We start from the raw sequence: 25,159 nt of genomic DNA on the forward strand, positions 1-25,159 counted from the left end.
TATATTATTTATGGTTCTCTGATAAAATACATTTATTCTTATTTCTGTATTTTGTACTGTAGCAACCTAACATATATTTTATATATTTCCAGTCACAGGGATCATAGCAGCTAGAATTGTCTGTTCTGAATTTATTTCTGGTGTTGTTGTAAGTCATGTCCACTCACTGCCTGAATAAAATTCTTCCTCACTCCCCCACCACCATATCGCTAATCAAGTCTTCCTTAACCGAGGTTTTCCACCCACCGTGGCTGACAGGGCCCTCAACCGTGTCTGGCCCATCTCCCGCGCATCCGCCCTCACACCTTCCTCTCCCTCACACCTTCCTCTCCCTCCCAGAACCATGATAGGGTCCCCCTTGTCCTCACTTATCACCCCACCAGCCTCCACATTCAAAGGATCATCCTCCGCCATTTCCACCAACTCCAGCATGATGCCACCACCAAACACATCTTCCCTTCACCCCCCCTGGCGGCATTCCACAGGGATCGTTCCCTCCGGGACACCCTGGTCCATTCCTCCATCACCCCCTACACCTCAAACCCCTCCCACGGCACCTTGCAACCGCAGAAGGTGCAACACCTGCCCTTTACTTCCCCTCTCCTCACCGTCCAAGGGCCCAAACACTCCTTTCAAGTGAAGCAGCATTTCACTTGCACTTCCCTCAATTTAGTCTACTGCATTCGCTGCTCCCAATGCGGTTTCCTCTACATTGGAGAGACCAAATACAGACTGGGTGACCGCTTTGCGGAACACCTTCGGTCTGTCCGCAAGCATGACCCAGACCTCCCTGTCGCTTGTCATTTCAACACTCCACCCTGCTCTCATGCCCACATGTCCGTCCTTGGCCTGCTGCAATGTTCCAGTGAAGCTCAATGCAACTGGAGGAACAGCCCTCGTCTTCCGCCAAGGCACTTTACAGCCTTCCGGACTGAATATTGAGTTCAACAATTTTAGATCATGAACTCTCTCCTCCATCCCCACCCCCTTTCCGATCCCCCTTTTCTCCAATAATTTATATAGATTTTTCTTTTCCCACCTATTTCCATTATTTTTAAATGTATTTCCATCCATTGTTTTACCTCTACCTTTTAGCCTATTTTGATCCCTTCCCCCTACCCCACCCCCAGTAGGGCTACCTGTACCTTGCTCGTCCTACTTTCTACCCTTGATGTCACCTATTAGCACATTCCTTAGGTAATATAACCACCGTCAACACCTCTTTGTTCTTTTATCTATGACATCTTTTGGCTATCTCCACCTATCACTGGCCCTCTATCCAGCTCTACTTTTCCCACCCCCCCTTAAACCAGCTTACATTTCACCTCTCTTCTATTTTTCCTTAGTTCTGTTGAAGAGTCATATGGACTCGAAACGTTAACTGTGTTCCTCTCCGCAGATGCTGTCAGACCTGCTGAGTTTTTCCAGGTATTTTTATTTTTGTTTTGGATTTCCAGCATCCGCAGTTTTTTGCTTTTATCTAACATGACTGTATATTGCAAACAATTTCGTCCAGTAATATAGACAGATATATGGCTAGCAGCCTCCATGAAGATTTTCAGGTCTGTGTGTCCAGGACAGGAAACGGTGAGCAAGATCTGTCAATCAGCATTGATTCGCATCTTCAGCAGTTGAAAGGGTGTATATTAGATACAGGAGAGTGAGAATGGAGGGAGAGTGTGTGGGATGGAGATTACAGCTTTTGGGGAACAAGAGAGGAAAGATTATTCCATAGAAACTAGAATAGTCTGTTCTGAATTTCTATCCTGTACTGACAGTGCTGAGTTTTGTAAATTCCTTTTACAGCATATTAGAAGGGGAAGATTTACAGACAGAAATCTCAAACTAAACATCAGATGAAGATCTTACAGAGTCACTCGATTCATTAGGACTTGACTTTTAACGACCTTTCAATCTAGAAGGGAGAATCTTTATCTGTTCTGTCTGCTTCATAAGATTTTAAACATCAGTGTGACTGGAAAAATACCAAGGCAGACACATCCAAGCGTGAGAGTTCTAGTGCATTGATTGTGGAAAGAGCCTGAAAAAAACATCACACCATTGATAGCGGAGAGAATCCGTACACGTGTCCTATATATGGACGAGGCTTCAACTGATCATTGAACCTGAAGAGGGACAAGGACACGCACACCATGGAGAAACCATGAAAATGTGGGAACTGTGAGAAAGGATACCGGCTCCCATCTGAGATGGAAACTCATCAACATGTTCACACCGGGGAGAGGCCGTTCACCTGCCCTGTCTGTGAGAAGGGATTCAGTGGTTCATCCCTTCTGCAGGCACATCAGCGAGTTCATGCTGTGGAGAGGTCGTTCACCTGCTTTGAGTGTGGGAAGAGATTCACTCAGATATCCAACATACTGAGACACCAGCGAGTTCACAAGTGATTACAGGGGTTCGATTCTGCTGTTATTGCTGCTGTTAATCACATCCAGGACTGAAGCATATTGACCCTTTCAGTTGGCAAGGAGGGAGGAGCAGAAATAGTGGCTGTGTCACTTTTTTAATATCCTCCTGAGAGGGCAGATGGGCCCTTTGTTTAACAACTCATCCATAAGACAGCACCTCCAACAGTGCAGAGCTCCCTCAGTACTGGCACTAGGAAAATTGGCTTTGATTTTTATGCTTGGGTTCCTTGAACTGGGATTTGAACCAACAACCTTCTGACCCAGAGGCGAGAGTGCTACCCACTGAGCCACGGCTGACACTATAAACAATACAAAGTTAGGAAGGGAAAGTTACCCTTAAAAAGCCCCCACCCTTTGCCTCCAACTACGAAATCTAATAATAAAAACTCCAGTATAAATAATTGTTGTGTTACAAACATGAGGTTCTATATGATTGTTATGTTTTGAGACTGTGTTTTCACTTCAGGGTAAAATGGAGGAATGAAGGGGGGGTGATGTGACCTGTTCTGAACTCCGCTGATATCAAACCCGGGTGTCTTGACTGTTAAAGGTTAAAGGGATCCCCAGGTTATTTTACTGGAAAGAAGGTGCAGGGTGGTCACACCTGTAGAAAATGGCAAAAGTATCTCTGCTGACAGTGGATGGACTGTTAGTGTCCAAAATCCCAGGAAGATGTTGAAAATTTCAGATTTTGTAAATGGTTATACTTTAATTGTCTATTTAGTTTCAAGCTAGTTGGGAGTCTACTTCCTCCTGTGTCCAACATCTGTGAGTAAAACACTTTCTTTTCTCCCCCTTTCCATTTCTTTTCTCATTCTGGGGGGAAATTGTTGACTTGCAGGAACTGAAGGGAAAGGAAGTGAATCCAGGGAGGGTGCAGACTCTGGAAAGGTTGGCCCAGGTCTCTCTCTCTCTCTCTCTTAAAGACATTGACATCCTTTGCTCCCTCAGCTTGACACATTTATTTGTCTGGCTAAAAGGATGGTCTCTTTCCTAATGTTCACAATTAAAGGGGTGGTTTCCCCAGGAGATGGCTGACATTAAGGGGACAGTAAGTTAATATAGGACAGCGATATGTTGAGTGTTTTATGGTACATGCTGGATATCTTATTTATGTAATAAAGCACTTTTATTATTTCTAGTCCTATAATACAGTATTGTAGTTACATTATATATTTCTTGCCATAGAGTCATTACGGCACAGAAAGAGTCCATTTGGCAACTCGAGTCCATGCTGACTCTGTGTAGAACAATCCAGTCAGTCCCATTTCCACTCTATATCCCCATTCCCCGGCAAATTTATTTCTTTCAAGTGCCCATCCAATTTCTTATTGAAATCATATGTCTCCCCTTCCACCACCCTCATAGGCAGAGTTCCAGATTATGACCACTCACTGTCTAAATAATGTTTTCCTCAGGGGCCCCTTCCACTGTTTCTCTAATTAAGAAAAAAGGTACTGTATATCACACATTTCTCTGTGTCCAGGACATGAAATTATGAGCAAGGATGTATTTAGCAGCATGAATCGGAACCTTCAGGAGAATTGGGAGGGTGAATATTCAGTTTAGCAAAATGAGAATGGAGGGAGAATGTGTGGGACCACTTTTAGAAAACGAGGGAGGAAAGAATGATCCATAGAAACTAGAATTGTCTGTTCGGAATTTCTATCCTGTACTGACAGTGATGACTTTTGTAAACTCCTTTTACAGGACGTTAGAAGGGGAGAATTTGCAGACTGAAATCTCAAACTAAATGTCACATCAAGATTTGACAGCCACTCAATTTAACTGGAAAAGCACCGAGATGCACACACCCGAGTGAGAGTGTTTCCAGAGCACTGACTGTGGAAAGAGCTTTAACCAGTTACACAGCCTGAAAGAAACATCGCACCATTCACAGTGGGGAGAGACTGTACATGTGTTCTTTATGAGGACGAAGCTTCAACTGATTGCCGAACCTGGAGAGACACAAGGACACCCGCACCATGGAGAAACCGTGGAAATGTGGGGACTGTGGGAGGGGATTCAAAACCCCATCTGTGTTGGAAACTCATCAACGCAGTCACACTGGGGAGAGGCCGTTCACCTGCTCTGAGTGTGGGAAGGGATTCACTCAGTCAAACCTCCTGCTGACGCACCAGCGAGTTCACACGGGGAAGAGGCCGTTCCCCTGCTCCGAGTGTGGGAAAGGATTTCGATCCCCGTCCGAGCTGGAGATTCATCGACGCAGTCACACTGGGGAGAGGCCGTTCAACTGCCCTGAGTGTGGGAAGGGATTCAGCAATACATCCAACTTATTGACACACCAGCGAGTTCACTCTGGTGAGAGGCCGTTCACCTGCGCCGTGTGTCGAAAAGGATTTACTCAGTCATCCAGCTTGCTGAGACACCACGTGACTCACACCAATGAGAGACCCTTTAAATGCCCTGACTGTGGGAATGACTTCAAAAGTGCTGCGGAACTGAGGGTGCACCAACGCATCCACACTGAGGAGAGACCGTTCAGCTGCTCTCACTGCGCGAAGAGGTTTAGAACATCATCCAGCCTTCAGACACACCGACGCAGTCACACCGGGGAGAGGCCGTTCACCTGCACTCAGTGTGGGAAGGGATTCAGTGATTCATCCAACCTGCTGAGACACCAGCGAGTTCACACTGGGGAGAGACCGTTCCTCTGCACCGAATGTGGGAAGGGATTTAGTAATTCATCCAACTTATTGACACACCGACGAATCCACACTGGGGAGAGACCGTTCACCTGCTTGAACTGTGGGAAGGGATTCAGTGATTCAGCCACCTTGTGGTCACACCAGCGGGTTCACAGTGGGGAGAGACCGTTCACCTGCACCCAGTGTGGGAAGGGATTTAGTAATTCATCCAACTTATTGACACACCAGCGAGTTCACACTGGGGAGAGGCCGTTCACCTGCACCGAGTGTGGGAAGGGTTTCACTCAGTCATCCCACCTGCGGAGACACCAGCAAGTTCACAAGTGATTCCAGGGGTTGGATTCTGCTGTTATTGCTGCTGTTAATCACATCCAGGACTGAACCATGTTCATTCTGACACTTGGTGAAGTGGGAGGGTCGGAGGGTTTCTTTCTGCTGGACTGGCCGGTCTCGTGACTTTGCTTCCAGTGGCTTTTGAGCCTGGGAGTGCACATTTCCACTGAAATGATCCACAAAAGCTGATGAAGTACATTTATTTTATACTGTATAGTAAATAGTGTTTTTCCTACCACTACAGGTAGCTCTAAAATAAACACATTTGTCTCTGTTCCATTGCCAGGCCTGGGCAGAATTTCAAGGTTAGATCTTCGAAGATGAGGACTGGAATCCCTCGAAGCAGAGACAGAGTTTCAGTGAGATTGGCTGACTCTCAGTGTTCCTGACATCTGGGTGGGTTGTTGAGAAATCCATGGACTCTGTCTTGGTCACACCTGCCATTTATTGTGTAGTGTGGTGTGTTTGACCACAGTTTGTCTGTTCATTCCCATGTACTTCATATTAACCCTGAATGTTAGAATATGAAAAAGACAATGTAAATAGTTTAAACTTGTTGAATTTGTATTGTCAAGTTTATTTTTGTTGAAAACCTGTGGAATCTTGGGGCTTTATTCTCTGAGCAAGTGTCTTGAATCTCAAACTTTGTTAGCTTTAAAAAAAGGTTATTGGTCCCTAACTGGACACTACCAAAAGCTTGGGGGTCTGGCCAAGGATCATTACAATGCATGAACATATACTGAACTAAAAATGTGTGTAATATACACGACTCCATTACTTAGTTAGAGATATGGAGGGGATGTGCAGTGAGTGGTCATGACCAGGAATTCGCTGCCTACGAGGCTGGTGGAAGTGGAGATGATGAACGATTTCAAAATGAAATTGGATGGGCTTGAAGGAAATAAACCTGCAGGGATACGGGGATATAGAGGGGGAATGGTACTGACTGGATTGCTCTACAGAGAGTCAGCATGGACTCGAGTTACCAAATGGACTCCTTCTGTGCTGTAATGACTCTATAACTGGAAATATTTAACATAGCTGCTGCACTAAATTGCAAGACGAGATTTTGACTGGGTTTTTCTTTGTGACAAATACATCAATTGAAGGGAGAATCAGCATTTGTTTTGAAAATGCTTCTGATTTTTTTAGACCTCCAAGTGGATCAATGTTGGGTCCCTGGTATCTGCCTTGGTTGGTGGTGGGGGGGGGGGCACCCAGACCGGGCCTTAGTGCCACAGGAGGCAAAGCCGGGGTTCCTGCTCCTCACGGTGATCCCCCGGCTGGGAGGGAGCCTGGGGTCGTATTCATCAAGAACGTGCCCCCCTCACTTTGGTCCCGGAGGGTCATTCGGCAAATGGTGCAGCCAGTGCCAGGGTGTGAAGGGTGGACACTGAGAGTCTGTTTCCCCCTGGCTGGGGAATCTAGAACACGGGGGCACAGTCTCAGGATAAGGGGCCGATTATTTCAGACTGAGATGAGGAGAAACTTCTTCACTCAGAGGCTTGTGAATCTTTGGAATTCTCTTATCCATCTGGTTCACCAATACCTTTCAGGGAAGGAAATCTGTTGCCCTTACCTGGTCTGACCTACATGTGAATCTGGACCCACAGGGATGTAGATGACCCTTAACTGCCCTCGGAAATGGCCGAGCAAGACACTCAGTTGTTACAGAAAACTTGAATCAGATAGACAGCAGCGGCCCAGGAAGGTGGCTCACCACCCTCCTCTCACGGGCAATTAGGGATGGGCAATAAACGTTGGCCTTGACAGTGATGCTCACATTCTGTGAAAAAATTTAAAAAAAGCTTCTGACTCACTGACTCACTAGTTCTGACTCACTGCCCATGACAAAGAAGAACGACAAACAGGGCACGCTGTCCCATTCAGTAACTTGAATACACCCATTATCTGTTCACCTCTTCCTGAGCCTGATTGGCTTCTGCTGCCTCGCTCTGTGTGGAGATTCTCACTGACCATTTCTGGTCACTTTCCTCGCCAGGCACCAAACTAAAATGTTACCATCCCGGTCGGGATTGTTCATGTTGAAGAGAAATCTGAACACCCAGTGATTCACTGAAAGAACGACACCACAAAAAGTCATGTTTTTAAACAACAAACTTTATTGTACATACAAAAAACGAAACAAAGTAAGCACTCCTACCTTTACATTATAGTACATATCTACGCTTAAAACTGAATCTAGTTTTCCTTTTACTTCCTCCCCTAACAGTTCCCTTCTCTTTTGAAATCTTGATGGTTCATTCACATTCTTTAGGGACCAACCCAAAGGTATGCCACAGCCCTCTGGAATTTACTTTGATTTGTCCCCAGTTTCCCAGTCTGGCACTCAGACTTCCAGAGTTCTTTCCCTCTGTGAGGGTTCCACTGCCTTCTTGAGCTGACATTGGACAGACCGACTGCTTTTTCCCAGTCGGCTCCCAAAGCTTCTTCACAGCCCTGTCCAGACTGTTCAAGCTGATTGCCTTCTGCCACAAGGCCAACTGCCTTTCAACCTTGTTATGACCATAGCTGATGTTTTTTGCCGTGCAAACCAAATTACAGAGGGAAACATGGCTTACAGGCTATACCCATTTTTTGTATTCTGAAAATTAGAAAGCAAACGTACTGATCGCAGCAGCAACAAGTCCAGTAAGAGTTTTGGAATCTTGAAAATTAAAAGTAAAAGTTTTATTAACAAGAATAAACAAAACCTTATGCACACAAGATTACAGTTGCACAGTTAAAATTAGTCCCCCAAGATTCCCTGCTTGGTCGGATCCACAAGCAAACACCTTCCAGGCAACACCCTTATAGGTGTTTAACTTGACTGGATGGCTGATTCAAACTGCCTCTTCTCCTAGCCTCGAGCTACAGCTAACAGCTTCCAGCTCAGTTCCAGCTATAGTAACTCTAAAAATACATTTTTTTCTCCCCTTTCATCTCATGTTCCATTGTTCTCACACCTCTTCGAACCCCAAATCCTTGCAAACATAAAATCTGCAATATTTCTATTGTTTCTTCTGCTTTCAGGTCAATAAACATATGAACATACAAAATAATGGCATAATTAGGCCATTCATCCCATCGAGTCTGTTCTGCCATTCAATAAGATCATGGCTGATCTGTTTGTGTTACCAATTCCACAATCCCATCTACCCCCAATAACCTTTGATTCCCTCGCCTAATAAGAATCTATCTACTTCCGCTTTAAAGCTACTCGGTGACCCCCAACTCCACCACCTTCTGAGGCAGAGAGTTCCAAAGTTGCACAACCCTCTGAGAGAAAAAAATTCCCCTCATCTCTTGTCCTAATTTTAAAACAGTGGCCCCTAGTTCTGGACTTAGCCACAAGAGGAAACATCATTCCTGTGTCCACCTTGTCAAGATTGTTCAGGATCTTATATACTTCAATCTAGTCACCCCTCATTCTTCTAAACTCCAGTGGAAAGAAGCCCAGCCTGTCCAACCTTTCCTCATAAAATAACCCCCTCATTCTGTTATCAATTTAGTAAACCTCCTCTGAACCACCTCCAACACATTCACATCCTTCCTCAAATAAGGAGACCAAAACTGCACACCGTATTCGAGATGTGGTCTCACCGATGCTCTATATAACTGATAGCATTCCATTAGCCTTCTCAATTACTTCTTGTACCTGTATACTAACTTTTTGTGACTCATGCACGAGAACACCTAGATCCCTCTGCACCTCGGAATTCTGGAGTCGTTCTCGGTTTAAGTTACACTCTGCTTTTTCATTCTTCCTGCCAAAGTGAAAAACTTCACATTTTCCCACATTGTACTCCATCTTCCAGATTTTGCCCACTCACTCAATCTATCAATATCAGTCTGCAGCCTCATGTCCTCTTCATAACATACATTCCTAACTATCTTTGTGTCATCTGAAAATTTAGCTACTATGCCTTTGCTCCCCTCATCTAAGTCATTGATATAAACTAAAAAGTTGAGGCCACAGCACAGACCCCCACAGGACTCTGCTCATTACAACCTGTCAATCAGAAAATTACCCATTTATGCATACTCTCTGTTTTCTACCAGCAGCCAACCTTCTACCCAATGTGATATATCCTCTTCTATTTATTTATGGAGCTTCTGCAAGATAGTAAACATGTTTCTTGCCACCTCTGACTTGCCTTTGATATCAAACAAACTCTCAGTTTATCTAAAAATGCAAATGTTAGATCTAATCTGTTCACTTGTACTTCAAACCTAATGGCTCTATCCTTTCATGTTTTAAATGCCCCGGACAATCTGACCTCCATTAAAAGCAAAATACTGTGGATGGTGGAAATCTGAAACGAAAACAAAAATTGCTGGAAAAGCTCAGCAGGTCTGACAACATCTGTGGAGAGAAAGACAGAGTTAACGTTTCGAGTCCGTGTGACTCTTCTTCAGAACTGTTTTTGTTTCTGACTTCTATTAACTTTTTCCCAGCTTGATTAAATAATTTACACACAGACATAGTCTTCTCCACAGAATAACACAATATTCCCCAATTTTTTTTAAAAAACCACCATTTCTCACACACCCCCTCCTTGTAAATAAATGAACCATCATAATTTCAAAAAGATGGTTTAATTTTTTCAACCCATTTTAAATTCCTTGCTATGTTTATCTATACAAACAAACTATTACACATTAGTGTACATACGTCGACCATGAACATATTTACAAGTCTGTTGTAAAAGTAGAGCTCATTCCAGTCCATTCCCCATTTGCCAAAATCCAAGCTCTTTCGAAGTTTAAACTCTTGACAACACCTGCAATTATATTTTCTCTTCCAACCACGTGTATAATTTGTAAATTGAATGGTTGCAATAATAATAAGCTCCACTGAAACAGTCTGGTGATTTTGTTCCGAAACTTTTCCAGATACTTCAAAGGATTGTGGTCAGTATATGTAACTATCTCTGAAGAATTGTTTGCAACGTAGACTTCAAAATGCTGCAAAGCTGACACCAAATTTAAAGTCTCGTTCTCCGCAGTTGAATATTTCTTCTGGTGTACGTTCAACTTCCATGAGAAATATCCCACCAGCTTCTCAACTCCAATTTCATCCTCTTGTAGCAACACAGCACCAACACCCACATCACTGGCGTCAATAGCCAACTTAAACTGCTTCGTATACTCAGGTGCTGATAGAACAGGTGGAGTAGTTAGTACAGCTTTCAAGCTGTTGACACTTCAATGTACATTGGAATTTTCTGTTCTTTTTTAATGCTTCAGTCAGTGGAGCAACTGCGCTGCTGAGATTGGCACAAATTTCTGATAAAATCCACTTATGCTGAGAAATCTTAAAACTTCCCATTTTGTGGTGGGCACTGGGAATCCCACGACAGCTTTTGCATCTCGTGGGGCCACTTGACCATGTCCAACAGTGTGACCTAAATATGTAACTTATAAGACCATAAGCCATAGGAGCAGAAATTTGGCCATTCGGCCCATCGAGTCTGGTCCGCCATTCAATCAAGGCTGATAAGTTTCTCAACCCCATTCTCCCGCCTTCTCCCCGTAACCTTTGATCCCCTTATCAATCAAGAACCTATCTATCTCGGTCTTAAATACACTCAATGACCTGGCCTCCACAGCCTTCTGTGGCAATGAATTCCATAGATTCACTGCTCTCTGGCTAAAGAAGTTTCCCCTCATCTCTGTTCTAAAAGGTCTTCCCTTTACTCTGAGGCTGTGCCCTCGGGTCCTAGTCTCTCCTACTAATGGAAACATCTTCCCCATGTCCACTCTATCCAGGCCTTTCAGTATTCTGTAAGTTTCAATCAGATTCCCCCCTCATCCTTTTAAACTCCATCGAGTATAGACCCAGAGTCCTCAAACGTTCCTCAACTTGTGCCTTTGCAAATTCGCTTCCAGCCAAATTTACAATCAAATTGGCTTCCTGGAGTTGATCAAAGAGTTCCTTTAAATATTGTAAATGTTCCTCCCACGTTTGACTGAATACTACTAAGTAATCAATCCAGGAAATTACAGGCTGGTGAGCCTTACGTCAGTGATAGGGAAATTATTGGAGAAGATTCTTCGTGACAGGATTTACTACCATTTGGAAGCAAATGGGCGTTTTAGTGAGAGGCAGCATGGTTTTGTGAAGGGGAGGTCATGTCTCACTAACTTGATTGAGTTTTTCGAGGAAGTGACCAAGATGATCGACGATGGAAGGGCAGTGGATGTTATATACATGGATTTCAGTAAGGCCTTTGACAAGGTCCCTCATGGCAGACTGGTACAGAAGGTAAAGTTGTACAGGATCAGAGGTGAGCTGGCAAGATATATACAGAATTGGCTTGGTCATAGAAGACAGAGGGTAGCAGTGGAAGGGTGCTTTTCTGAATGGAGAGCTGTGACTAGTGGAGTTCCGCAGGGATCAATGCTGGGACCTTTGCTGTTTGTGGTATACATAAATGATTTGGAGGAAAATGTAACTGGGCTAATTAGTAAGTTTGCAGACGACACTAAGGTTGGAGGAGTTGCAGATAGTGAAGAGGATTGTCAAAGGATACAACGGGATATAGATCGGTTGGAGACTTGGGCAGAGAAATGGCAGATGGAGTTTAATCCGGACAAATGCGAGGTAATGCATTTTGGAAGGTCTAATACAGGCCCACAGTAAATGGCAGAACCCTTAAGTGCATTGACAGGCAGAGGGATCTGGGTGTACAGGTCCACAGGTCACTGAAAGTGGCAACACAGGTGGATAAGGTAGTCAGGAAGGCATATGGCATGCTTGCCTTCATTGGCAGGGGTATTGAGTATAAAAGCTGGGAAGTCATGCTGCAGCTGTACAGAACCTTGGTCAGGCCACACTTGGAATATTGCATGCAATTCTGGTCGCCACATCACCAGAAGGATATGGAGGCGTTGGAGAAGGTGCAGAGGAGGTTTACCAGGATGCTGCCTGGTCTTGAGGTTATTAGCTATGAGGAGAGGTTGGAGAAACTCGGATTGTTCTCACTAGAGCAACGGAGATTGAGGGGTGACTTGATAGAAGTTTACAAAATTATGAGTGGCATGGACAGAGTAGATAGTCAGAAGCTTTTTTCCAGGGTGGAAGAATCAATTACTAGGGGACATAGATTTAAGGTGAGAGGAGAAAACTATAGAGGAGATGTGCGGGGCAAGTTTTTTACGCAGAGGGTAGTGAGTGTCTGGAATTCGCTGCCAGAGGAGGTGGTGGAAGCAGGTATGATAGTGGCGTTTAAGAGGCAGCTTGACAAATACATGAATAGGATGGGAATAGAGGGATACGGACCCCGGAAGTGCAAAATGTTTTATTTGACGGGCATTATGATCGGCGGAGGCTTGGAGGGCTGAAGGGCCTGTTCCTGTGCTGTACTTTTCTTTGTTCTTTTGTTTGTTCAATATACACAGCACAACTGCTCAGTCCCTCAATCACTTTGTTTGTTAGTCTCTGAAACGTTCGTGCATTTTTCTCACCAAAGGGCATTACTTTGCATTGATATAGACCATCCGGCTATACCATCACAAACGATTATATCTCTTTTGCCCTTTGCCAATATCCTCACAGCAAGCCAATTCTTGTGATAAATGTCAACTGTCCCACTTTCTCGATACAATCCTCCAATCGTGGAATAGGATATGAATCCGCTTTCATTACTGCATTCACTTTTCGGTAATCAATACATAGTCTTTGTGGTCCATCTGGTTTCAGCACCATGACAATAGGTGAGCTCCAATTACTGTGATTGGGCTCTATGACGTCATTTTGAAGCATAAATTCAATTTCTTTTCACACTTGAGTTAATTTTACTGGAGTTAATGCATATGGATGTTGTCTTATTGAATCTGAATTCCCCACATCAACATCATGTACAGCTAAATCTGTTTTCCCCAATTTATTTCCACAAATTGCTTTGTGTGACTGATATAGCTCTTTTAAATCACTCCGACACTTTTCTGGAAGACAACCTAACACCACATTTAGATTTTTAAGTACTTCCTCATTGTCCAATTTAATCAGAGAAAGGTCAATTTTAGAATTCTTAATTTCTACCCCTGTTTCCTTACATACCACCACCAGTACCACCTCCTGTTTATCCTTTCTGTCAAAGTATTTTTTGAGCATATTTACATGGCACATTCGCTGTCTCTTCCTTCTTTCTGAGGGTATTCACTACGAAGTTTACCTCACTCAGTCTCTTTTCGATCTGGTAAGGTCCACTAAACCTTGCCTTCAGTGGTTCACCTGACACTGGCAACAATACTAACATTTTCTCCCCAGCCACAAAACTAAGGGCTTTTGACTTCTTATCTGTGTTTGCCTTCGTCACTTGTCGATATATCTTTAAACGTTTCCTAGATGGCTCACAGGCCTTACTTAATCTCTATCCTAATTTCATCACATAATCCAGGAAAGTGGTTTCAAAATTTTGACTCACTAATTTCTCCTGAATCAGTATGAGTGGTCCCTTTACTTCATGACCATTAATTAACTTGAAAGGACTGAACTCTGTTCACTCATTAGGGACGTCCCTAATAGCAAACAACAAGAATGGAACCCCTCGATCCCAATCATGTGGATAGTCTTGACTGTATGTTCTAATCATAGTCTTTAAAGTCTGATGCCACCTTTCTAAGGCACCTTGTGATTCAGGGTGGTAGGCTGACGACCTAAATTGCTTTATTCCTGGGCTGTTCATTTCTTCTTTAAACAGCTGTGACATGACATTTGAACGTTGATCCGACTGTATTTCTTTTGATAATCCATATCCTGTAAAGAATTTGGTTAATTCCTCTACAATTACCTTTGCTGTAATTTTCCTTAAAGGTGTTGCTTCTGGAAATCTCCTGGACACATCCACGATTGTCAGTAAGGACTGATTCCCACTTTTCGTTTTAGGGAGGGGTCCTACACAATCAATCAACCCTAGTAAAAGGTTCCTGAAATGCTGGAATTGGAATTAAAGGTGCAGGCTTACTTACTGCCTGAGGTTTTCCTATCACCTGACATGTGTGACATCTTTGGCAGAATTTGATTCCATCTTTATGTAGTCCAGGCCAATAGAAATGTTTTTGTATCTTCGCTCAAGTTTTCCTAATTCCCAAATGACCAGCCATTGGAATTTCATGAGCCACTCTCAAAATTTAATTCCGGGACCCAGATGGTATCACTACTTGATGCACTATTGCCCACTTTTCATCTGCTGGAGCATGAGGCAGTCTCTATTTCCTCTGTAACACATTGTTCTTAATGTAATAACACTTTCTAGTGTATTCTGCTCCTGTTTCACAATAAGCTGTCTGGTATAATTATTTCGAGTCTGGATCCTGCTGTGTTATGGCACAGCTGATGGTAAATGCTGAGTTGTTCAAATCCCAAAGGGAAACTTGAAACAACTGCCACAACTTGTTTTGCAGTTTGTATAAATTTCGAGATGCATGCCTTGAATTCAGTAGTAAAAAGACCGCCAAGTCTTATAGGTTTTTACAAAGCTAGATTAAACATTTATCAATAGGAGGAATGACTTTAAATAATACTTAGATCTACAAATTACTACTATGATACTTCTAAATCCCCTACTTAATCTGACTCCTCCAATTACACTTTTGTTATGGCAACAGTAAGACACATATTTTTAAAAAGACCCAGGCAAATAAACGATACCTTGAACAGTCGAATTCAAAATGAGTTCTCTTAACTTCAGCCCGAGAAGGCAGCAGTTTGGTACATACGAGCTGAAGGCGTTTCACACCTGTTGAATCTTAGACTGCCTTCCCTTACACACAGCCTTCACTCCTTTAGATATTTTTCCCCTTTAAATCCAAATATCCATTGTTTCACTCTGTCTTTGGACTTTACCTTCCTGATAATAAAAAAATCTCTCACAGCACTAAGTTTTACCAGTAATCTTTGGGAAAAATAAACACAGTTTCTAAACTTCACCTGGCTGGGTCACACATTTCACCCCTCCTTTGAAAACAATCTGGTCTGGTTCATTTAAAAATGCAAATGTCCTTTTATACCTTCCAGTCTAAACTTCCCCCATGTTTACCATGTTTACATCAAAGCCTTCAGACCAGCTGCCTTTAATCCAATTAAGTCACACACACACTATTACTCTATTTTACAATAAATTCCAATAACATTACGAGAATTATATATTCCTGACAGCCGCTATAACTCCACTAACTTCAATGAACTAAACACCTCAGCCTCATCCACTCTAACCTTCTCCTGATTAATCTTTTCAAAGATTGATCCAGCCAACTGAATTTCAGCATCCTCCTTGTGTCTTTTAGATTCTTCCTCTTCCTGTTTAAACTTGTGCATTTGTGACCTCATCACCACACAATCTGGAAACAATCCAGGATGCTCTTTCTGTAAAACCTCTGCTGATTGTGTCTCAACAGGCTGCTCTACTACAGTACGCATTGTCAATACCTGTAATCCAGCTATATCATTCCATAGAATACACTGAACCCCTGCAATGGGCAATTTCTCTACTACCCCAACAATCAACTCTCCAGTTTTCAAATCACTCTTTAACTTCACCTCACACAATGAAATAGCTTTGACTCCTCCCTGAATCCCCCGGATCAAAACTCTCTCCTGCAGTAACCCTTCTGGACCAACAGATGGCGCTATCCCATAACATTAAGGACTGGCTAGTCCCCCGTTTCCCTTCCCTTCTCTTCCCTGTACACATGAGTACAGCTTTCCTTTGCATACAAAATCTCTGTACCTTGCCTTTCAGAACTCCCTTGGGTAGTTTTCTTATTAATATTTTTCAAGTTTTGTCATTTCTCTTTCTTTCCTCTGTTTTCTTTTTCTCTTTCTTCCAATTCAAGCTTTTGCCTTTCTCTATCTCTTTCTATATCAAGCTGCTTCATTGGCATCTGAAGTCTTACTGCCTCTAGCTCTGACACACCAGTTTCAGGTGTCCCGTCCTCCAGCTTTAAACGCTGGGTAAGAACTTTAACCACATCAGCCTTACGAAATTCTGTTTTTATCTCTAACTGCACTTCATCTGCTAACTCTCTCAACTGAGTTTTAGTCAGAGATTTCAAATACTCCACTCACATTTTTCACTCCGAGAAAGGTCTTATAAATTGCCAAAGTCATTTTGCAGTCCAAACACTTAAAAAGCCCCCAACATAAAACTCCTGAGTTCAGCGTTCTTCTCACACTTGTATCCCTTGGATTCACAAACTCCAACCCAATCAAGGAACTTTGAAAATCCCGCAAAGAGCCCCCAAATTTGTTATGACCACAACCGATGTTAACTGCTGAGCAAACCAAATCCCAGGGAGAAACTTGGCTTACGGGTCATACTCTTGTTTTTTGTATTCTGAAAACGAGAAGAAAACATACTGATTTCAGCTGCTAGAAATCCAGTAACACTTTTGGGATTTTAAAAATTAAAAGTAAAAGCATTATGTACAAGAATAAATGAAAACTTAAGCACACAAGATTACAGTTGCACAGCTAAATTTAGTCTTACAACACATTCCCCAAAAAGACTCCCTACTTGATCAGACCCACAAGTAAACACCTTCCAGGCAACACTCACTTACAGATGTTTAACAATAAAAATCCAGTAATATTACCCCAGGCAAACTTCAATAAAAGCATACCACATGACCTCTAACCCTCTTCCACTCTGCTGTGGAAATCCAAGCCTTCAGAACAAGCCTGCATGTTGTAACCCAAGGCTTCTCTGGCTCGACTGGATGCCGATTCAAACTGCCTCTACTCCCAGCCTAGAGCTACAACTAACAGCTCCCAGCTCAGCTCTAGCGACTCTAAAATACCTTTCTCTCCCTTTCATCTCATGTTCCATTGTTCTCACACCTCTTTGAACCTCAAATCCTTCTTAATATGAAATCTTTCATGTTTCTATTTTTTCCTCTGCTTTCAGGTCAATAAAATGTCATTTACCCTCTCCTGTTTACCTATGGAACTCCTGCAAGGTACAAACATGTTTCTTGACACCTCTGGCTTCCCTTTGATATTCAAACAAACTCAACTGATCTAAAAATGCAAACATTAGATCCAACCTATTCACTTGTACCTCAAACATAACGCCTTTATCCTTTCATGTTTTAAACCCCCCAGGCAACCTGTCTTCTATTAACTTTTTCCCAGCTTAATTAAATCATCTACACACACACGCACGGCCTGCTTCACAGAATAACACATTATTCCCCCAAAATAATTTTTAAAGCCTCCATTCCTCACACCTTGGGGACCACTGGAGATTTATTCCTCTGGTTTAAAGCTGGGAAAATCATCCAATTTCTTTTCCCCACACATGAATTGAAATGAGCTGTAGCCTACGCAAGATCAAATCTGTAACTGTCTTCTTTGAGAAACAGATAGATAAATTAAACAAAAGAACTTCTAACCTGTACAGCCCATCTCCATGGCAATGTGGCATGCTTTGGGAAGTTCCAAACAGAAATGCAAACTAAATACCTTTTACCTTTAAAACACACTTTGATATTATGATCCACATGAAATATGAACCAATATATTCGCAACAATGCTCAAAAAGCATCAGCCCACTGGAAGCAAAGTTGTGAGACCGGCCAGTCCAGCAGAAAGAAACCCTCCGACCCTCCCACTTCACCAAGTGTCAGAATGAACATGGTTCAGTCCTGGATATGATTAACAGCAGCAATAACAGCAGAATCCAACCCCTGGAATCACTTGTGAACTCGCTGGTGTCTCAGCAAGTGGGGTGAATGAGTGAATCCCTTCCCACACAGGGAGCAGGTGAACGGCTTCTCCCCAGTGTGAATTCGCTGGTGGGTCAGCAGATTGCATAATGCACTGAATCTCTTCCCACACTCAGTGCAGGTGAATGGCCTCTCCCCAGTGTGAATGCGCTGGTGTGTTAGCAGGCTGGATGAATGAGTGAATCCCTTCCCACACACAGAGCAGGTGAATGGCCTCTCCCCGGTATGAATTCGCTGGTGTGTCCGCAGGTGTGAAGAGTCTTTGAATCTTTTCCCACAGTCAGAGCAGGTAAACGGCCTCTCCCCAGTGTGAGCTCGCTGGTGTTTTAGCAGGGTGGATGAATCTTTGAACTTCTTCCCACACTCAGAGCAGGTGAATGGCCTCTCCCCACTGTGAGCTCGCTGGTGTTTCAGAAGGTTCGATGAGTGTTTGAATTGCTTACCACACACGGAGCAGGTGAGTGGCCGCTCCTCGGTGTGAACGCGCTGGTGTGATATCAGATGGGATGAATTACTGAATCCCTTCCCACACTCAGAGCAGGTGAATGGCCTCTCCCCAGTGTGAACTCGCTGGTGTATCTGCAGGTGGGATAGCCGACTGAATTCTTTCTCACACTCAGAGCAGGTGAATGGCCTCTCCCCAGTGTGAGCTCGCTGGTGTGTCCGCAGGTTGGATAACCAAGTGAACCCCTTCCCACAGTCAGAGCAGGTGAACGGCCTCTCCCCGGTGTGAACTCGCTGGTGTGCTTGCAGTCGGCAAAACTCAGTGAATCTCTTCCCACATTCAGAGCAGGTGAATGGCCTCTCCTTGGTATGGACTCGCTGGTGTGTCAGCAGGCTAGATGACCGAGTGAATCCCTTCCCACACTCAGAGCAGGTGAATGGCCTCTCCCCGGTGTGAACCCGTTGGTGTGTCTGCAGGTTGGATGGATCACTGAATCCCTTCCCACACTGAGTACAGGTGAATGGCCTCACCCTGGTGTGAACTCGCTGGTGTTTGAGCAGGTTACATGACTGAGTGAATCCCTTCCCACACACAGAGCAGGTGAATGGCCTCTCCCCGGTGTGAATTCGCTGGTGATTCCGCAGGGTGGATGAATCACTGAATCCCTTCCCACACTGAGAGCAGGTGAATGGTTTCTCCCCGCTGTGAACACGCTGGTGGGTCAGCAGGTGAGACGCATGTCTGAATCCCTTCCCACACACGGAGCAGGGAAAAGGCCTCTCTCCGGTATGAACTCGCTGATGTGAAAGCAGATGGGACGAATCATTGAATCCCTTCCCACACTCAGAGCAGCTGAACGGCCTTTCCAGAGCATGAATTCGCTGGTGTGTTTGGAGCTGGGATGAACCACTGAATCCCTTCCCACACACAGAGCAGATGAACGGCCTCTCCCCAGTGTGACTGCGTCGATGAGTTTCCAGAGCAGATGGGAACCGGAATCCCTTCCCACAGTCCCCACATTTCCATGGTTTCTCCATGGTGCTCGTGTCCTTGTGTCTCTGCAGGTCCAACGGTCAGTTGAAGCCTTGTCCTCACACAGAACATATATAATGTCTCTCCCTCACTGTGAATGGTGATGTTTTTTTGGGCTGTGTAACTGGTTAAAGCTCTTTCCACACTCAGTGTATTGGAAACACTCTCACACGGGTGTGTGTGTCTCAGGCCTTTTCCAGTCCCCCTGATGTTTAGAACCTTTTGAAGCCAACAGAACACAGAAACATTTCTCCTTCCACATTCAAAGGCCGATGATATTTAGGTCCTGATGAGTTGCGTGACTCTGTCAGATTCTGGCCCGAGTTATCTACCTGCAAATCCTCCTCTTCTAATTTCCTATGATGCGAGTTTACAAAAGTAATCACTGTTAGTACAGGGTAGAAATTCAGAACAGACAATTCTAGTTACTATGGAACATACTTTCCTCTCTTCTTTGGGCTGCTTTGGGTGTAATCTACAGGACTGTTTCACTGGGTTAAGATGTAGGCAATGCAAGGAAGAACTTTATTTAGGTAGCGAATGGTCATGACCTGGAACTCGTCTCCTACGAGGGTGGTGGAAGTGGAGAATTTTAAAATGAGATTGGATGGACACTTGAGGGAAATAAACTTGCAGGAGAACTGGATATAGAGGGGGAATGGGGGACTGGCTTGCTCTACAGAGAGTCAGCATGGACTTGAGTTGCCAAATGGACTCCTTCTGTGCTGTAATGACTCTATGACTGGAAATATATAACATAGCTACAGTACTATATTACAGGACTAGAAATAATAATAAATGTATTTTATTGCAGAATCATCAGTAATATATCTAATATGTACCATGTAACAACACTAGACATATCTCTGTCCTATATTAATGTACTGCCCCCTTAAATGTCAGCCATCTCCTGGGGAAACCACCCCTTTAATTGTGAACATTAGGAAAGAGACCATCCTTTTAGCCAGACAAATAAATGTGTCAAGCTGAGGGAGCAAAGGATGTCAATGTCTTTAAGAGAGAGAGAGAGAGAGACCTGGGCCAACCTTTCCAGAGTCTGCACCCTCCCTGGATTCACTTCCTTTCCCTTCAGTTCCTGCAAGTCAAAAATTTGCCCCCAGAATGAGAAAAGAAATGGAAAGGGGAGAAAAGAAAGTGTTTTACTCACAGATGTTGGACACAGGAGGAAGTTTTAGTCTGTGTGAAGCTCAATCTTCATTCACACAGATCCCGCACTCTGATTGGCTGGAGGACCGGAGTCCTTCCGGTCCTCCAACTCTTCCCATTGGTCAATCCCTCAACATGACGGAAAGAGGGCGGGCTCTCCCCCGCACATGCGCAGCTTCCCCTCTCGCGAGTTCTCCGAGCGGCTTCTCGCTCTGGCCGGAGCCGTCAGCCGGTTGCCTGGAAACCTTGGCTCGAGCAGGTGGAGGAGGAGGGGAAACAATGGGTGGGGGCGGGGCTCCCGTGTCCGCGAGCCTGGCCTGCAGACTGGAACCCGAGGACGTCACCGCGGAGCAGTGTGATTCCTATTGGCTGATTCAGGCAGGGTTCCGTTGTGGACGTCACAATGCGGAAGTTGGACAATGAGCTTCAGACTGAAACTTCCTCCTCTGGGCAACATCTGTGAGGAAATCAATGTTTCCCCCTTTCCATTTCTTTTCTCATTCTGGGGGCAAATTGTTGACTTGCAGGAACTGAAGGGAAAGGAAGTGAATCCAGGGAGGGTGCAGACTCTGGAAAGATTGGCCCAGGTCTCTCTCTCTCTCTCTCTCTCTTAAAGACATTGACATCCTTTGCTCCCTCAGCTTGACACATTTATTTGTCTGGCTAAAAGGATGGTCTCTTTCCTAATGTTCACAATTAAAGGGGTGGTTTCCCCAGGGGATGGCTGACATTTAAGGGGGCAGTAAATTAATATAAGACAGAGATATGTCTAGTGTTGTTATGTGGTACATATTGGATATATTATTTATGGTTCTCTGGTAAAGTACATTTATTATTATTCCTAGTATTCTGATATAGTAATGTAGCTACATTATAAATTTCCAGTCCTAAAGCCATTAATACACAGAAGGAAGTATTGGGCACCTTGAGTCTGTATCAACTCTCTGTAGACCAATTCAGACAGTCCCATTCCCACTCTGTATTCCTGTAGCACTGCGAGTGCCTTTCCTTCGAGTGCCTATCCAATTTCAATTTGAAATCATTGGTCTTCCACCTGCCTTGCAGGTAGCAAGTTTCAAATTATTACCACACACTGTAATAAACTACATATATGAACATTTCCAATCATAGAGGTCATAGAAAGCAGAATTATCTATACTAAATTTCTATCCGGTCCTGACAGTGATGGCTTTTGTAAACTCTTTTTATAGAATATTACAAGTTGAGGATTTGCAGACAGGAAAACCACAACAAACTTCACATCAAGATCTGCCAGAGTCACAATTCATCAGGACCTGAATATCATTGACCTTTGAATCTAGAAGGAGAAATGCTTGTTCTGTCTGCTGAAAATAATTTCAAACCTCAATGTGACTGGAAAAGCCCTGAGAGGCACACACTTGGATGTGAATGTTCCAGTGCACTCACTGTGGAAATGGTTTCAACCAGTTACACAGCCTGAACAAACATTGCACCATTCACAGCAGGGAGAGACCGTACACGTGTTGTGTGTGTGGATGAGGCTTCAACTGATCATCAAACCTGCAGAGTCACAAGGACACCCGCACCATGGAGAAACCGTGGAAATGTGGGGACTGTGGGAAGGGATTCCGTGCCCCCTGTGAGCTGGAAACTCATCGACGCAGGCACAGCGGAGAGAGGCCATTCACCTGCTCTGTGTGTGGCAAGGGGTTCATCGATTCATCCACCCTGCAGAGGCACCAGCGAGTTCACACCGGGGAGAGGCCATTCACCTGCCCTGAGTGTGGGAAGGGATTCAGTAATTCATCTAACCTGCTGATTCACCAGCGAGTTCACACCGGGGAGAGGCCCTTCACTTGCTCTGAGTGTGGGAAGGGATTCAGTGATTCATCCACCCTACAGCGACACCAGAAAGTTCACAGCGGGGAGAGGCCATTCACCTGCTCTGTGTGTGGGAAGGGATTCACTCACTCATCCCTCCTGCTAACACACCAACGCATTCACACCGGGGAGAGGCCATTCACCTGCTCTGAGTGTGGGAAGGGATTCACTCTGTTATCCAGCCTGCTGAAACACAGACGCATTCATACTGGGGAAAGGCCTTTCACCTGTTATGAATGTGGGAAGGGATTCAGCCAGTCATCCAGTCTGCTGGGACACCAACGCACTCACACCAATGAGAAACCTGTTCAGTGCTCTGACTGTGGGAGTTCCTTTAGAAACTCTGCCTACCTGATGGTCCACCAGCGCATTCACACTGAGGAGAGACCGTTCAGCTGCTCTCACTGCGCAAAGAGGTTTAGAACATCGTCCAACCTACTGAGGCATCAACGAGTTCACACCGGGGAGAGGCCTTTCGCCTGCTCTGAGTGTGGGAAAGGATTCACTCAGTCATCCCACCTGCAGACACATCAGCGAATTCACAAAGCAGAGAGGCCATTCACCTGCTCCGTGTGTGGGAAGGGATTCCCTTCTTCGTCCAAGCTGCTGAGACACCATGGCAGTCACACCGACTAGAGACCTTTTAGATGCTCTGACTGTGGGTGTTATTGTATCAATTGAGGTATAGACAGGTGGAGGGCATTGAATGGATGGTTACTTGAGCACATATAAAGAGACACTTACACAGCCTGTAGTTAGGAAGTATATACCTGTAATGTTTCACTCTATGAATAAATCTATACCAAATAATGATTGACTCCACCTGGCTGGCAGGATTTTAACATTCATTGCTGTCAGGGCCTCTTTCCCAACTCCAGTAGATGTTCCGGCAGCTTCAGGATCCACTTCCCTTTGGGAAGCGGGCAAATCCGCAAGTCCTTGTTTGGATCATCGGTTATATTCACCCGCCCCCTGCGAGGAGGCCAGATGGAGGTTATGACTGAATGCCCGATTGTTGTTGGGGCCCGGGGGATGGAAGCAGAAACTTGAGTTGACCACTGGGCAGTGGGTGTTACCATACTGGTATTGAGACTTGTTGGTGGGCGTGCAGTAATCCCCTTCTCCACGGTATGGATCTCGAGTTGATCACTGCCAGCACATATAACTGAATGGTATTGAGACTCGCTGGTGGGCACACAATATTCCCCTTCTCCGTGGTATGCCACCTGTGTCGGTTCATGGCAGACATTGGAAATTTCCAGAGGATAGCTTAGGGTGGTGTTAAATCCACACTCAACTCTTGTCCCCATCCCTACAGGATGTGGGCAGGCAACATTATTCCCTTCCTCCCTGTTATGGCACAGCTGATGGTAAATGCTGAGCCGCTCCAACCCCAAAGGGGAACTTGAAACAACTGCCACAACTGTTTTGCAATTTGTATAAATTTCGAGGTACGTGACTTGAGTTCAGTAGTAATGAGACCACCAAGTCTTATAAGTTTCTTAATAAACTAAATTAAACCTTTATTAATAGAACAAATGATTTTACATACACACATAGATCTACAAATTCCTACTATGATAGCTTCTAAATCCCCTAATTAACCTAACTCCCAGTTACACTTTTGTTAAGGCAACAGTAAGACACATAGATTTTAAAAGACCCAGGCAAAGAAACACGATACCCTGAATAATCCAATTCAAAGTGAGTTTTCTTAACTCTGTGGACAGCAGATTGAGGCTTAGATGCAGGAGGCTTTTTCACACTTGTTTTAGATCTTAGAATTCCTGCCCTTGCACACAACCTTCTCTCCTTTATACCTATTTTCCCCTTTGAATGTAAATTACCATTGTTTCACTATGTCTTTGGACTTTTCCCTCTCTAATAATAAAATCTATCATAATTCCAATTTTACCAGTAATCTTTGGGAAAAATAAACACACTGTTTTTTCACTTCTCCTGGCTACTTGTAACATTTCACTCCCTTTTTTGAATTCAAGCTAGTCTGGTCTATTGAAAAAATGCAATTGCTCCATTTACACCTCTGTTTATCTCCTTAACATTTCAACCCTAGCCTAACTTCTGTTACATCTTAGCCTTCAGACCAGCTGCCTTTAATTCAATTAAGTCACACACACACAGACATAGGTATAGGCACAGACCCCTCTATTTTATCAAAAATTCCAATAACATTATGAAAATTATATCTTCCTGACATTTCCCTCCTTATTAAAAAAATGAACCATCATAACTTGAAAAGACGGCTTCATTTTCTGAACCCATCTTACCTTACCTCTTATACTTATTACACTATTACACAACCAGATGCATACATTAACATAACAATATATGTGCAAAAATACCTGGAAAAACTCAGCAAGTCTGGCAGCATCTGCCGAGAGGAACACAGTTAACGTTTCGAGTCCGAATGACCCTTCAACAGAACTTTTACTTAGTTCTGTTGAAGGGTCATTCAGACTCGAAACGTT

At 44.1% G+C, this 25,159-nt stretch overlaps 4 protein-coding genes across 9 annotated transcripts in view; 3 read left to right on the forward strand and 1 right to left on the reverse strand.

The window, feature by feature from the left end:
- Positions 1 to 5,999, forward strand: part of LOC144697094 (uncharacterized) — a 391,382-nt gene extending 385,383 nt beyond the window's left edge. The window contains exon 3 of the transcript XR_013580301.1: positions 5,718 to 5,999. The gene's annotated coding sequence lies outside the window, so the exon portion shown is untranslated. The remainder of the gene's footprint in view (positions 1 to 5,717) is intronic.
- The window catches only part of LOC144696929 (uncharacterized), a 164,910-nt gene that overhangs the window by 117,212 nt on the left and 22,539 nt on the right, over positions 1 to 25,159 (forward strand). The window lies entirely within an intron of this gene.
- The window catches only part of LOC144697379 (uncharacterized), a 57,447-nt gene that overhangs the window by 3,308 nt on the left and 28,980 nt on the right, over positions 1 to 25,159 (reverse strand). The window contains exon 1 of one of the 3 annotated variants that reach the window (XM_078569357.1): positions 18,210 to 19,989. In XM_078569357.1, coding sequence (XP_078425483.1) covers positions 18,210 to 19,645 — 1,436 coding nt within the window. In that variant the 5' untranslated portion in view covers positions 19,646 to 19,989. Of the gene's footprint in view, positions 1 to 12,616; positions 19,990 to 25,159 lie in introns of those variants that run through there. The other 2 variants (XM_078569354.1, XM_078569356.1) reach the window with 2 other exon arrangements.
- Positions 1,365 to 24,027, forward strand: LOC144697077 (uncharacterized). 3 transcript variants are annotated; one of them, XM_078568884.1, is made up of 2 exons: positions 1,365 to 1,428; positions 22,019 to 24,027. In XM_078568884.1, the coding sequence occupies exon 2, from the start codon at positions 22,377 to 22,379 to the stop codon at positions 23,304 to 23,306; it is 930 nt and encodes a 309-aa protein (XP_078425010.1). In that variant the 5' UTR covers positions 1,365 to 1,428; positions 22,019 to 22,376; the 3' UTR covers positions 23,307 to 24,027. The 3 variants fall into 3 exon arrangements, with proteins under 3 accessions (XP_078425010.1, XP_078425012.1, XP_078425009.1); XM_078568886.1 differs by lacking the exon at positions 1,365 to 1,428 and adding an exon at positions 3,549 to 5,421 and having other exon boundaries at positions 22,460 to 24,027; XM_078568883.1 differs by lacking the exon at positions 1,365 to 1,428 and adding an exon at positions 21,084 to 21,394.

The sequence above is a fragment of the Cetorhinus maximus genome, chromosome 23, assembly GCF_964194155.1.
Source record: "Cetorhinus maximus chromosome 23, sCetMax3.hap1.1, whole genome shotgun sequence".
In the NCBI taxonomy this organism is placed as follows: Eukaryota; Metazoa; Chordata; class Chondrichthyes; order Lamniformes; family Cetorhinidae; genus Cetorhinus; species Cetorhinus maximus.